General features: G+C 33.2%; 1 protein-coding gene and 1 long non-coding RNA gene across 2 annotated transcripts; both read left to right on the top strand.

Moving 5' to 3' along the window:
• Nucleotides 1-403: 403 nt before the first annotated feature.
• Nucleotides 404-1,377, top strand: LOC132749016 (uncharacterized). Its single transcript, XR_009628349.1, has 3 exons — nt 404-592; nt 805-873; nt 1,171-1,377. It is a non-coding gene; the product is annotated as an uncharacterized LOC132749016 (long non-coding RNA).
• A 2,856-nt stretch (nt 1,378-4,233) lies between these two features.
• LOC132749019 (prostaglandin E2 receptor EP4 subtype-like) lies at nt 4,234-6,448 on the top strand (the record flags this gene model as incomplete). Its single annotated transcript, XM_060738687.1, has 2 exons — nt 4,234-4,920; nt 5,246-6,448. Coding segments are annotated over 2 exons (1,266 nt in total), but the record flags the coding sequence as incomplete, so codon positions are not given.
• Nucleotides 6,449-12,858: the final 6,410 nt, after the last annotated feature.

The following is a 12,858-nucleotide window of genomic DNA, read 5'->3' as shown; positions in this document are numbered from 1 at the left end:
CCATTTTAATGATATACAGATACATGTATTTCATTTAACTATTTTCAACATTATTTGGGGGGGGGGGGGATAAATAAACGTTTTTATCAGGAATATAGTTGACAGTTGAATAAACGATCAATATAGAAGAAAGTCTTTGGAAACTGGTGACCGTTGAAGACCGGAGAAGGTCGAACATAAAACAATTATTTCATTTTGTGAAAATGATTAAATAGGCCTACCATTTTATGAATAATTTTGAGCAAATAATAAATAAAGTAAACACACAAGTTTACGCAGAAAATATCTCTATTTATTATGGCAGATGCCCCTACGAATATTTTAATTTTGTAAATTTTCAGTATAAACAATTTATTGTTTGTAAAATTTGAGATAGATGTAACCAAAGGGAAATAATCAGTTTTAGTTTATTGATTGAAATCTGTAGGAGTGATTTCCCTTGGCTGTTTTATTAGTTAATCATGCGTGTAATTGTTCCCGCCGTTTTCTGAGTTGTCATCAGTTTTTGGTAGAAGGCAGACATGTTTTTCAGTTGTTTAAAATAATAAATTGGTTATTAATTCTTAAATAGGATTTTGGATTTTGGATTGAGGTTGGTGAAGTTTAATATTGGTTGCTTACTTTGTTTAAGTGAGTTACAAATGAGCTGTGTGTCTAAAGTTTATTAAAATAAGATATTCATGTATATTGTACATGATTTGTTTACAATGCATCTGATAATGGCAGCATATTTTAAGTAATATCTATTTGCAGTAATTAATATAAATCACTGTCATTCTCTATTGTGCACATGTTTAATTACAGTATGTTGCAGTAACATCACAAGATTGAGAGGATTTTTGTATGAGTGTCATTGAGTCCAATCCACAATTGGTATGTATAATTGTACAAGTCATATTATTGTTTTTACTATTTTATAAGTTAACTATATTGATTTAATAGGCCACTGGATTGAATTATTTAATATAATACAGAAAACAGTACTTGGAATGTTCAGTTATTAATTTAGAAGTAATTAATTGATGTAATGGTTTAATGACTGTTATATTGGCTATTTGATGTGAGATGTTTGTTATAATCATGCTATGACTTAAATTGTATATATTGTGATGTGTGTTAATGATCTCAGTATGAACATGTATTTAGTATTGCTATATTTGTTTGTTTCAGGGCTTGATCTTCATATTGATCTACATATTGATATCTTCTTGATACTGATTATATATTGATTGGTGCTTTAACAAGTGCTTGATGTGAAGTTGTGAATGTGATGTGACTTTAACCTCTTGGGTTAAATCTACTTGATCTTTATATCGATATAGTAATTTACTGAGATCATACAATGAATGGACATTTCAATTAAAAGTATTGAACGAACTCAGCCTCGTTGATATTTATTCCTTTACATCTTTAAGGGCATAATTTTAACAAAGGTAACATAGATATTTAAGAAACATTGATAATTTGAGATTGTATGTATAATTCCCGTTCGTGAACTTGTTTGCGTAAAGCAAATAACTCCTCCTGTTCTTTCAAACGCTTTTCAGCAGTTGCCAAACTTTTAAGTTTATCGTTGAAAGCTTTTTTCTCAAGTTCAATTGGATCAATATCACCGCTTTTATCCGGGTTCTTTGGCGGGGGAGTAAGAGTTAATTTGGAGGCGGTTGAAATTTTCGTAACATCTGTAGTAGGTGTTATAACATCTCTTCCCTCATGCAAAGCTTTATAGTCTGGGTTATCTTTAACCCTTTCTGATTTCCTTTCCTGAGGCATTGTTCAATTCAAACAAATAAAAAGTTACCTTCCTAATAAGAAGCAAGTCAAAAACAATATATAAATAACTGGTCCCTGCAACTTTCTAACTCATCGTGATAAATGTAGACCGCTCCACAAACAAATGAAAACTTCTTTAGCACAAGACGGGCACAGTAAAACCCTATGATAACTAGATAAACAGACTGACGAAAAAAGATCTGTATCAACCAAAATGTGTCTAAGAACTGTAAAGACCGCGAAAAGATGACTGAATTTATAACAACGCGTAGGAATACAACTAAATCAGTGACCCGAAAAATACAAACACCTAAAGAATGACCCAACAGATTAACCAATAAAAATTTCTGTATTATATCGGTAATTAATAGATTTTAGATAAATAAAAAATACTCTATATTAAAGAAACATTGATAATTTTCAAACACATCATTCAAGTTTTTTCACCTTAAACGGTAAAATAATTATAGAAAATTAGAAATATCACTTATTTGTTTTTTGTTCTTAATAAGTTGTAATTCGGACTAATTCCCTACAGGTAAATCCGTAACGTACCGGCAAACGGTATTTAGCTAGGTTTTGGAAAAGGTCAATTAACCAATCATGTACGGTTTACAGATCACATGCTCCTCCATGTACCGAAACAGGTCACGTGCTCCTCCATGCCTCAAAAGTTAAACGCGTACCAATACCCTGCGGTCTCCGGACCGCAGGGAATAAATTTCTTTCTTTCATTCTTACTTAAATGTTGCCACTAAATGTGCCAAATGAAGAAAAGAAAACATATTTAAAAGTTATAATTTCAACACTAGTTTTATTCTTTCATTTATCAAACTTAATTGACCGGCTTTGTTATCCCCCGCCGAAAAGGCGGCGGGAAATATAGAATTAGTCTCCGTCCGTCCTTCCTTCCTTCCGTCGGACATTTTTGTCCGGAGTATATCTCAAAAAGTATTACAGGTATCAACTTTATCAATAATTTTTGAGTTATTGCCCTTTGTTATTTTTCATACTTAATTGTTCACCTGAGTAGAGCATAACAAAAATGTCTTTGAGATGTCAACACGAAACTTCATAGCTGGATGGATCTTATTGAGGAGGAATGTTCTGCACAAAAATGATAACTCTACCCTTTATAATTTTTGAGTTATTGCCCTTTTTATTTTTCATACTTTTTTCCGGAGCTTATCTCAAAAAGTATTACAGGTATCAACTTGAAACTTCATAGGTGGATAAATCATATTGAGGAGGAGTGCAGTGCACAAGAATGATAACTCTACCCTGCATAATTTTTCAGTTATTGCCCTTTGTTAATTTTCATACTTAATTTATGCCCAGAGCATTAATCAAAAAGCCTTTGAGATATCAACATGAAACTTCATAGGTGGATATATCTCACTCAGGAGGAGTTGTACATTGCACAAGAGTGATAACTCTACCTTCATAATTTTGAGTTATTGCCCTTTGTTCTTTTTCATTCTTAATTTTTCACCTGAGTGAAGCATAACTCAAAATGTCTTTGAGATGTCAACATGAAACTTCATAGGTGTATTTATCTTATTGAGGAGGAATGCTGTGCGCAATATTGATAACTCTACCCTTTATATTTTTGAGTTATTGTCCTTCAAGTTTGTTAATTTTCATACTTTTTTGTCCGGAGCTTATCTCAAAAATATTTAGAGGTATCAACTTGAAACTTCATAGGTGGATAGATCTCAATGAGGAGGAGTGCAGCACACAAGAATGATAACCTACCATGCATTATTTTTCAGTTATTGCCCTTTGTTTTTTTCCGCCATCAGTATTCAGACAGGTTTCAAATCTGTAATCACTTCAGCCATCAGTTTTCATTTCCAAAAGACCTCTTAAAATTGAATTATTCTGTTCTACTATATATACATTCTTCCTATGAGCAAACACATTCGGCGGGGTATGGCCATGTTTGAACTTGACATACGAATATATTTGCGCATTTTAGAAATCATGGCTTAATTACGTTTATGTCTGATTAGTTTGACATGTTGTATGATAAATGATAGATAAACTATGTCAATAAATACATATGATTTTTGGAATTCCTTGAATTATTGAATGTCTTGATCAATGCTGATAACTTTTTTATACATGACTTTTTATGTATATTTTTTATAGATTTTTCGTTTAATTGTTATATGATAGGTAATTGACTTTGAGTGATAATTTGCAGATGAAATAGTTTCTTGTTTGCATGATAATATTTTTTTAAAAATTATATAGGTGATGTCTTCTACAAAACTGCAGATGTCGCGACAACAGTTTATAACATGTCTTCTACTGCTGCAGATAGTGCGACAAACAGTTTTACAAAATGTCCACAGATGTCGTCATGAATGAAACAAAACCAGACATATTTAACCGTCATTTCGGATAATCAACCGCCGACCGATCCTTGATTACATTTACCGTACCTGCAACAATGTTTTTGCAGCAGGAGTGATTGGCAATGTATTGGCAATCATATTCCTTGCCCGGTCATCGAGAGAACATAAACGATCTGTCTTTTACAGACTAGTCGGAGCACTTGCCTGCACGGATCTACTCGGCACGTGCGCTACATCTCCAGTAACATTAGCAGTGTATGCGAATAATTTCAAATGGGTTGGAGGAATGCCGCTTTGCAATTATGAATCATTTATGTTAATATTTGCTAGTTGTTCAACGATATGTATTATATGCACCATGGCCGTGGACAGATTCGTTTCTATTTGTCATCCATTTTTTTACGATAAACATGTGTCTGTTGGAAAAATAAAATTCATAGTTTTAGCACTTTGGACATTTGCCTTTGTAATGGGATGCTTGCCAATCATTGGTTTTGGGGAAAACATTATACAATTTCCAGGAACATGGTGCTTTTTCACGTTTACCAGTACAGTCATGAAAAATAAGATTTATGCTTACTTGTACGCAGTGATTGGTATTCTAGGAATCATTGTGACGGCAATGTCAAACATGTTTGTTATAATCGTGCTAGTGAAGATGCATCGTAAAGCAGCTGCTATGTCACCGTGCAATACGTGCTCACATAGATACAGCAGGGAAATACAGATGATGGTTCTTATGATTGGCATTGTCCTCATTTTCTCCACATGCTGGTGTCCATTTTTGGTAAGATATAATCGTTCGTTTCTGACAAACATTTTGAAATCATATAACCAGAGCAAGTGACCCCAATCTCATATAAAATATGGTATATCTTTAGCAGGCAAGTGAAAGAGGGGTTTTTTTATATCAAAGTGACACTTTTATGTCTCTGTGTGTATTTTCATATCGATCAGTTTTTAACATTTATCTGTTTGATTCACTACATAATGAAAGTTCAATAACATTGCAACGATAGAAATTAGTATATCTGATTTGGCATGCTAGTGTATGATATATATCTGAATAGCAATATTATATTTTACTTTATAATAATACAATATATTTTCAGGTTCGTCTTATCATCAATCAGATTAATCACAGACATGTAAACGTCAAGGCTGATCTTATGACACTCCGTCTAGCCTCTCTAAACCAGATTCTTGATCCGTGGATATATATTCTGTTTAGAAAAGAACTGTTTTCAAATGCAATGAAATTGGTACGAAACGTTTTGAGTAGATTTTGTAAGACAGCATCAAGAAAAAACAGCTCGTGTAATTTCAAAAATGGAATCTCAAGTGCAAATGACAGAACGTTTCATAAAGAATCTAATGTTGACAGTTTAGCTAATAATATTGATGAAAACGACATGTTTCTGAGCGAGCTAAGTTCAACAACAAGACAAAGCAAAAACTCATTCGAGAAAGGGAAGTCGAAAAAAGACAAAAATATGTCATCTCTAAAACAATTGATGAGTCAACACAATCCACACTGTTTTGGGCTAAAACACCCAGCGTGTCTATTTTGCTTTTCAAGTCTTCCTAGCGCGTTGGCAATTTCGTTTGGTACGGGACAGACTTTCACACCAGAAATGATGACACAGGAAGAAAACGAACAATCAAGCGAGGCGCATAACTCAGATGCATAAATTATTACATTTTATTAGGCTGCACATAAACATGTATATACAAATTTTATGGCTAAATATCTGAGCCATAAATCTTTTATATTAATTCTTGTTCTGATATAAAACATACCATTTCTGATTGTTACTTTAATTTAACAGTTTTGAGTGACTTTGTTTTAACAGTATTTAATGAATATGTCTTTTTACCTGACTGTGCCAAATTTACATTTCATTATTGGACAATTATTGACAAAAAATAGTATGCATGCATAAAAAATAAAGTTAAACAATGTTGAACAGAAATTGTGATCTTTGAAGTGGCGCTTCCTATATGATGTGGATGTTTAACAACAGTTACTGTGAGATGATGAGATTTTTAGAGAATGATCGAGTAAATGTCTCAAGTCGATAACTAAATGATATTTTTTTTAACTTTTCATCTATTTTCTTTGCATAAATGTTACCCAGTAAATGGAATTTGACAACAATTAACATTGTCAAGAAAAAAATATCAAAGGGCAGGACGTGAAGTGGTTGCACACTTAATTGCTTCTTAAAGGGAGAAAAATCCTTGCAAACTTGACAAAATTGCTACCGAGTCATGAATATTTACAACACCGGCACGTATTTTCTTCAGGTAAATGGCTTTGTATGTTATTTGAAATTTTTAAATATGTCCATTCTTAAAGGCAATTTTTATGGCACACTCGGTTTTAGGTCTCAGCTTCCTAGCTTTCGATTTGGCGAAGTTATTGAAGATATCAACAAATATTTTTCGGCCGAAGGTCGTCTGATTTCACCTTGACTTCCGCTAAAATTAACAGTAAAGAAATGAATATAGGCAGAATTTTTATTGGCCATTTTAACACTAATAGCCTGTTCGATTGATACTTTAGAAGAGCTTCCGTTATAGGTAGAGGTCTGTTCGATTGCGCGATGGCAAGAAGTGTTGGAAAAAGATATGTCAGAATAAATATAAAAACACAATAATGATATTTTCTAGATGTTTCTAACAGCTTTTCAATAGATACATGTATATGAAATTAAATATGACAGATCGCCTTTTTGATACTTTTGCGTTCGATTTGGTTTCTCTTCTAAGCTGTTCTAGTCATTATATTCTCTATTAGACATACATCTGAGGAACACAGAGGGGCGCCGCCTTGGAACGGTCAGCAGTATAAATACTGCTGGGGAGTTTAAACCGGTTAATGGTGGAATTTGATTTGAATAGGAATTTATAATAAAACAAAGATTTAGTAGATACTGTACACTAAGTTGCAAAATTCTCCGTGGAATTAGTGTACAGTATCTACTAAATCTTTGTTTTATTATAAATTCCTATTCATATCAAATTCCACCATTAACCGGTTTAAACTCCCCAGCAGTATTTATGCTGCTGACCGTTCCAAGGCGGCGCCCCTCTGTGTTCCTCATATGTATGTTTCTTGTCTACGGTAAGTGTCTTCCCCTTGCCCCTATTTTTTTCCTTTGTTTGACCCCCCCCCCTTCCCCGGGTCTCCTGCCCCCTTCCCCTATGCCCTTTGACTTTGTGGGCCTATTATTCGATTATTTATTTGTTTTCTTTGAGATCTTTATCATTTGCTAGTTGTTTTCTTCTTGTGTATGATTTTGCTGGTGGGCCTGCCCATGCTGTGCCCTTTGTCCTGTCGTGTTTTTGTTTGGGGTCCTCCTGGGCTCCTTGCCACTGGATCTTGTTGCTGGATCGTGTGGGGGTTGCGTTCGTTGAACGCCGCCTTTCCTTGTTGATCTTGTTTATCATACATGTATTTGATTAAAATCAAATAATGTAAGTAATATTGTTTAGATCTAAGATGACAATTTGGGAAAAACATTGCGTGTAAAAATGAACTGAAATAAAACTATTGAGGACGAATAAAATGTTCTGTTTGATGTTAGCATGGTTAGTAGTAGCTTATCCTATGCAAGTTTCAGCCGATTCACATCTTTAAGTTTTGAAGTTCACCAAACAAGACAAAATATACTTCTGTCAATCTTGTGTAAATGTTTTAATTTGCATGTTCCAAATAAAGTTCCAATACACAAAAATATCTTGTTAATGTGCAAACTTATACTTCAAGCAAAATTATGTGTCAACATTATTGTTTATAACTGTGTTGACAGAAATATCATTTGATGAAATAAATAATTATTCCTAATACACTGTACATGTACAATGTATTATGATAAATATGGTATTTAGTGTCATAAAAAAATATTAAACGCAAATGGAAGTATTCAAAATTTGTAGATTCTGGTTGGAAGTTGAAGAAAATCCCAGAAAATTTTAGAAAAGTACATTAATAAAACTTCATCCGTTTTATATTTGACTAAAAAGTGCAAACAGAAATGCTTGAAGAACAAGTTTGCAATTAAAATGCGCTTGAACAAGATATTTTCGTCTATGACCAGTTTATATCTTCAATAGCTTTGTCAAATCGGAAGCAAAGAAGCTGATACCTAAAACCGAGTGTGCCATAAACATTGCTTTAAAGAACGGACATATTAGAAAATTCAAACAGCATACAAATCCTCTTAATGCCTGAAGAAAATACGTGCGAGTAATGTAAATATTCGTGACTCGGTAGGACTTTTCTCGTCTGAACAAGCACTTTACGTCCTGTCCTTATACAGAGAAATTGTCATAAAATGTCTCTGTAAAACAAATTTGCAAAAAAGCCCAAGTTAGAAGAACTTACTGCCAATATCCTTGAAAATTTCCTTCAAAAACCATTGTAAAGCAACCCTTTCATCAAATGTGCCCGTCAAAATAACATATCAGTAATAAATGTTAATATAGTGTTATAATAAGCAAATATTATAAGGGAACTTCTCTAAATCAAACAAAGCAAGGTTACCATCAAACTTTGGTTCTAAGAATTAGTCTGTTCCGTACCAAGCTATTGAAAATATTCCTCTGTTGAACGCATGCTTCAAGCAACATTCTGTAGTGAATACCATGTTGAATTGCGTGTCTATAAAACATGATAAATACATACATTATATTCTCAGTATTCTGCATGTAAAAACAACAACAACAAAATAAAAAAAACATGCTATCCATTGTTCAACAAGTTTATGTACGCTATAGTAGTCGCCTTTTTCTACAGTTTCATTTTATATCGATGTATAAAGTCACAATGGAATAAAAATCAATTAACATACATAATCATTATCACATTGAAATGTTGGTATTATTTATAATTCAAAATTATATCTGTAAATGTGACCTTTAAACAGTAACAGGAATTTTCTATTTCATCTACGACTAAATGAACATGTATGCCATAATTACATTGAATTTCATTATTTCGTTTTATGTTTTAAAGGCACATTATGTCCCAGAAATAAATAAATGTTAAAAAGACAAACGTGAGTTTTAAAATGTTTAAATAATGATTTAAAGAATCTTTGTACTTAACACATGAAGAAAGTAGCGTTGAATGTGAAATTATTGTTATAAAAGTAGAAAAATGTAAACAAAGTAGTATTTTGACTTCCAAACAAAATACTCAGCCAATTTATCAACTAATTGACAAAAGCAACAAAAGCAAAAGATGTTCCAGGTACTTGGCAAATGATTAATGTATTGATAACTACATAACATAACACCAAAAATAAAAATCTTTTGAGAAAAAGATAAAGCATTTCTGGTGCATATATAATGGGTCTTTAAAGATTATAATGTTATTATAAATGCCGAGTTAGTGTTCACATCATCTCTGGGTTGGACATCCATCACTTTAATCACCAACATTAAGTTTTCAATGAGCAGAGTGTTGAATGTATTGTCTGTTTATATTACTAACATCTAAGATGATATTAATCTGTTAGAGGGTTCTAGTTCAAACACACCCAAATCATTATACTTTCAGTAAACACTACCACTTCACAGTGTCAGTAATCTTATTTCCTGTATATAATACTCGCAAGATGGATTGGCAGTTTTCAGAGAAATATAAATTCGGACTCTGATGTTTAGATTAAAACAAAAAATGAGCCGTTTCATGACAAAACCAACATAGTACGTGCGTTTGCGACCAACGTGGATCCAGACCAGCCTGCACATCCGCGCAGTCTGATAAGGATCCATGCTGTTCGCTTACAAACCGTATTACAAGTAGAGAAACTGACAGCGAACAGCGCGGATGCGCAGGCTGGTCTGGCTCAAACGCACTATGTTAGTTTTGTCATGGCACGGCTCAAATATCTTTGAGATATTTATTGGCGAACAGATTCTTTGAAAGGATTGACTTTTACTAGACAAGTTAATTACTTAGTTATTATTTCTATATAGCCTAAAAAATTTCCTTTAAGTAAATATTAACGATTTAACATTGTATTATTGCTATGAATAATGCACATTTGTATGAGTTACCGCGGTATTGACAATACAAGTCTATGCTATCACTTCCTGTTGTTAATACACCAGTTCAGTGTCTGTGACAATGAAGTGTCTCATCATTTAACTGATCAATAATCAATCCTCCTTAAAGAGATACGTATATGCTGTTCATGGCTATTAAAGGATACATGAATGAATGAATGAATGAATGAATGAATGAATGAATGAATGAATGAATGAATGAATGAATGAATGAATGAATGAATGAATGAATGAATGAATGAATGACTGACTGACTGACTGACTGACTGACTGACTGACTGACTGACTGACTGACTGATGACTGACTGACTGACTGACTGACTGACGGACGGACGGACGACTGACGGACGGACGGAAGGAAGGAAGGAGCGAGCGAGCGAATGAACGAACGAAGGGTAAGGAGCGAACGAACGAACGAATGAATAGGGATTGTCGTTTCCTGAATCACTAACAATTTTCCTTCTTGCACACTGATGTTTATTCTTGATATAGGATCCACTATTTTGAAGTATTTTAATTAAACATAATAGGATCAGTGCACTGTAACCAATAATTATTGGTGACCATAAGAAAAAGAATAAAAACATAAATTAACTTATTAAGCTTCGTGTTCATGCACTTTTTGTCTTATGCGAGCAACAACAACAACAAACAATTTTTTCAACAATAGGCCTATTCCTTTATGAAAATCGAAGAGCTGTCGGCTACATACGAAAGAGCATAAGTGCCAGGTGTGAGTTTTTTATGAATTCGAAATTTCGACTTATTAACTCGAAATTTCGACTTACATTGCACGACTTACATTGGTTGCCGGTGAAAGCAAGGATTTAATTCAAGATACTTTCTTTAATCCATGTGTAGCTATTGCACATTGACAGAGCACCTATGTATTTTACAGAACAATTTAATAGGATCCATTTGCAATTGTCCACACAGACCGAACATATCCTTTCCATTTTCTATGATTGTTTGTTTTTGAGGGGGGGGGGGGTGATCACGGATGTTTCTTGTGTCTAAAGCACACATACAACCATTATGTAGAGATACGTACAAGTCCAAAACCCACCCTATTATAAACTGTGCAATATTCATGTGTAAGCTAAGTTTTAAGTGGCGTGTATACGCCAGTTAGTCTGTCACGTTTCTAATATTATTTTTTGTAACATTTTTAAAAGATGTTTGTCAATATTCGATTATCTTTTATTTACTTAGACTTTGATTCATATTGTGTTGATGATAGCTGATAAAAATGGAACCTTTTCTTTGATACTTGTTGGGAATAATGTTAAAGCATCCGATTTTACATGAAACAGAAAAATTCTCGAATAGTAAGCCCAACAAATTTGACAATGGCATCAGGACGTCTATTTCTTGGTTATTCAGCAGAAAGTTCTAAATCAGATGAAAATTATAAGTCAGAAGAATCAAATAAGTCAGCAGAAATTCGTAGCTCCTTAGAAAGTAGTAGGTCAGATAGTAATTAAAATAAAAGTCGTTGGTCAGTAGAAAGTTGTTAGCCGGTACAAAATTGTAACTCAACTCAATCAAAACTTTTATGTCGGCAGACTGTAGTAAGTAAAGTGGTAGTTGTAAATAAGGTGAAAATCTTGAGTTTGTAGTAAGTAGTAAGTCATCAGAAAGTTGTAACAGAAATTTATGTCAGAAGTTTAAGTTGTAAGTTTGAAACATGCAGTAAGTCAGTAAACAGTAGGTAAGTCAGATGGAATTAGTTAGAAAGTTGTAAGTCTGAAAATAAGTTAAAAACTTGAAGCTGTTGTAAGCCAGCAGAAAGAAGTAGGTCATTACAGCATAAGGTTGTCATTACAGCAGAAAGTCAGCAGAAAGGAGTAGTAAGGCAGCAGAAAGAATAAGTAAGACAGCAGAAAGAAGTCAGGCAAAGAAATGTAATTAGTCAACATTAAGTAGTAAGGCAAAAGAAATTAATAGTAAGGTAGCAGAAAGAAGTCAGGAAGTAAAAGTAGTAAGTCTGCAGAAAGAAGTCAGGCAAAAGAAAGTAATAATAAAACAGCAGAAAGTAGTCAGGCAGAAGAAGTAAGTCAGGAGAAAGTAATCAGGCAGAAGAAAAAAGTACATGTAAGTCAGCAGAAAGTAGTAAGCGAGCAGAAAGAAGTAAGGCAGAAGAAGGTAGTAAGGCAGTCAAAGAAACATGATCAATTTATAACAGTGATGCCTCTGTTAAAGGTAATTTTGTCTCCTTAATTAGAAAGACAGTGAATATAAGTAGGTCCAAGCATCTTGTTAGGTTAGGTTTTTAATGAATATGAACAAAAGGAACAAAACTGATTTAGAAGACTTTGATAACCATTGAGTGGTTTAAAATACTTTTGTCCGGTTCCATTTTTTAAAAATTTCTTTGGTACATTTAATCAACACCAAATTGTCATTGAATACTGTCCTGTTGAATCAGGGTTACAAACCTATACTATGTTAAGATTCAAACCATATTTATAAGCAATTAAGAAATACTTATCAATATAAAACTAGGGGAGAATAACTGTGGCAGTACACTTGGATTTTGACATAAGATGAATGTCTTACATTAAGTATCTTCTTGTATCAATAAATTTAATACAAGTTTGATGAAATTGTGAAGTACCATGCATGCATATGTAACAGAAATGTCTTT

The sequence above is a fragment of the Ruditapes philippinarum genome, unplaced genomic scaffold (genome assembly GCF_026571515.1).
Source record: "Ruditapes philippinarum isolate M1 unplaced genomic scaffold, ASM2657151v2 ctg6685_1_1_1_1, whole genome shotgun sequence".
In the NCBI taxonomy this organism is placed as follows: domain Eukaryota; kingdom Metazoa; phylum Mollusca; class Bivalvia; order Venerida; family Veneridae; genus Ruditapes; species Ruditapes philippinarum.
This window is presented reverse-complemented; position numbering and strand designations above follow the sequence as displayed.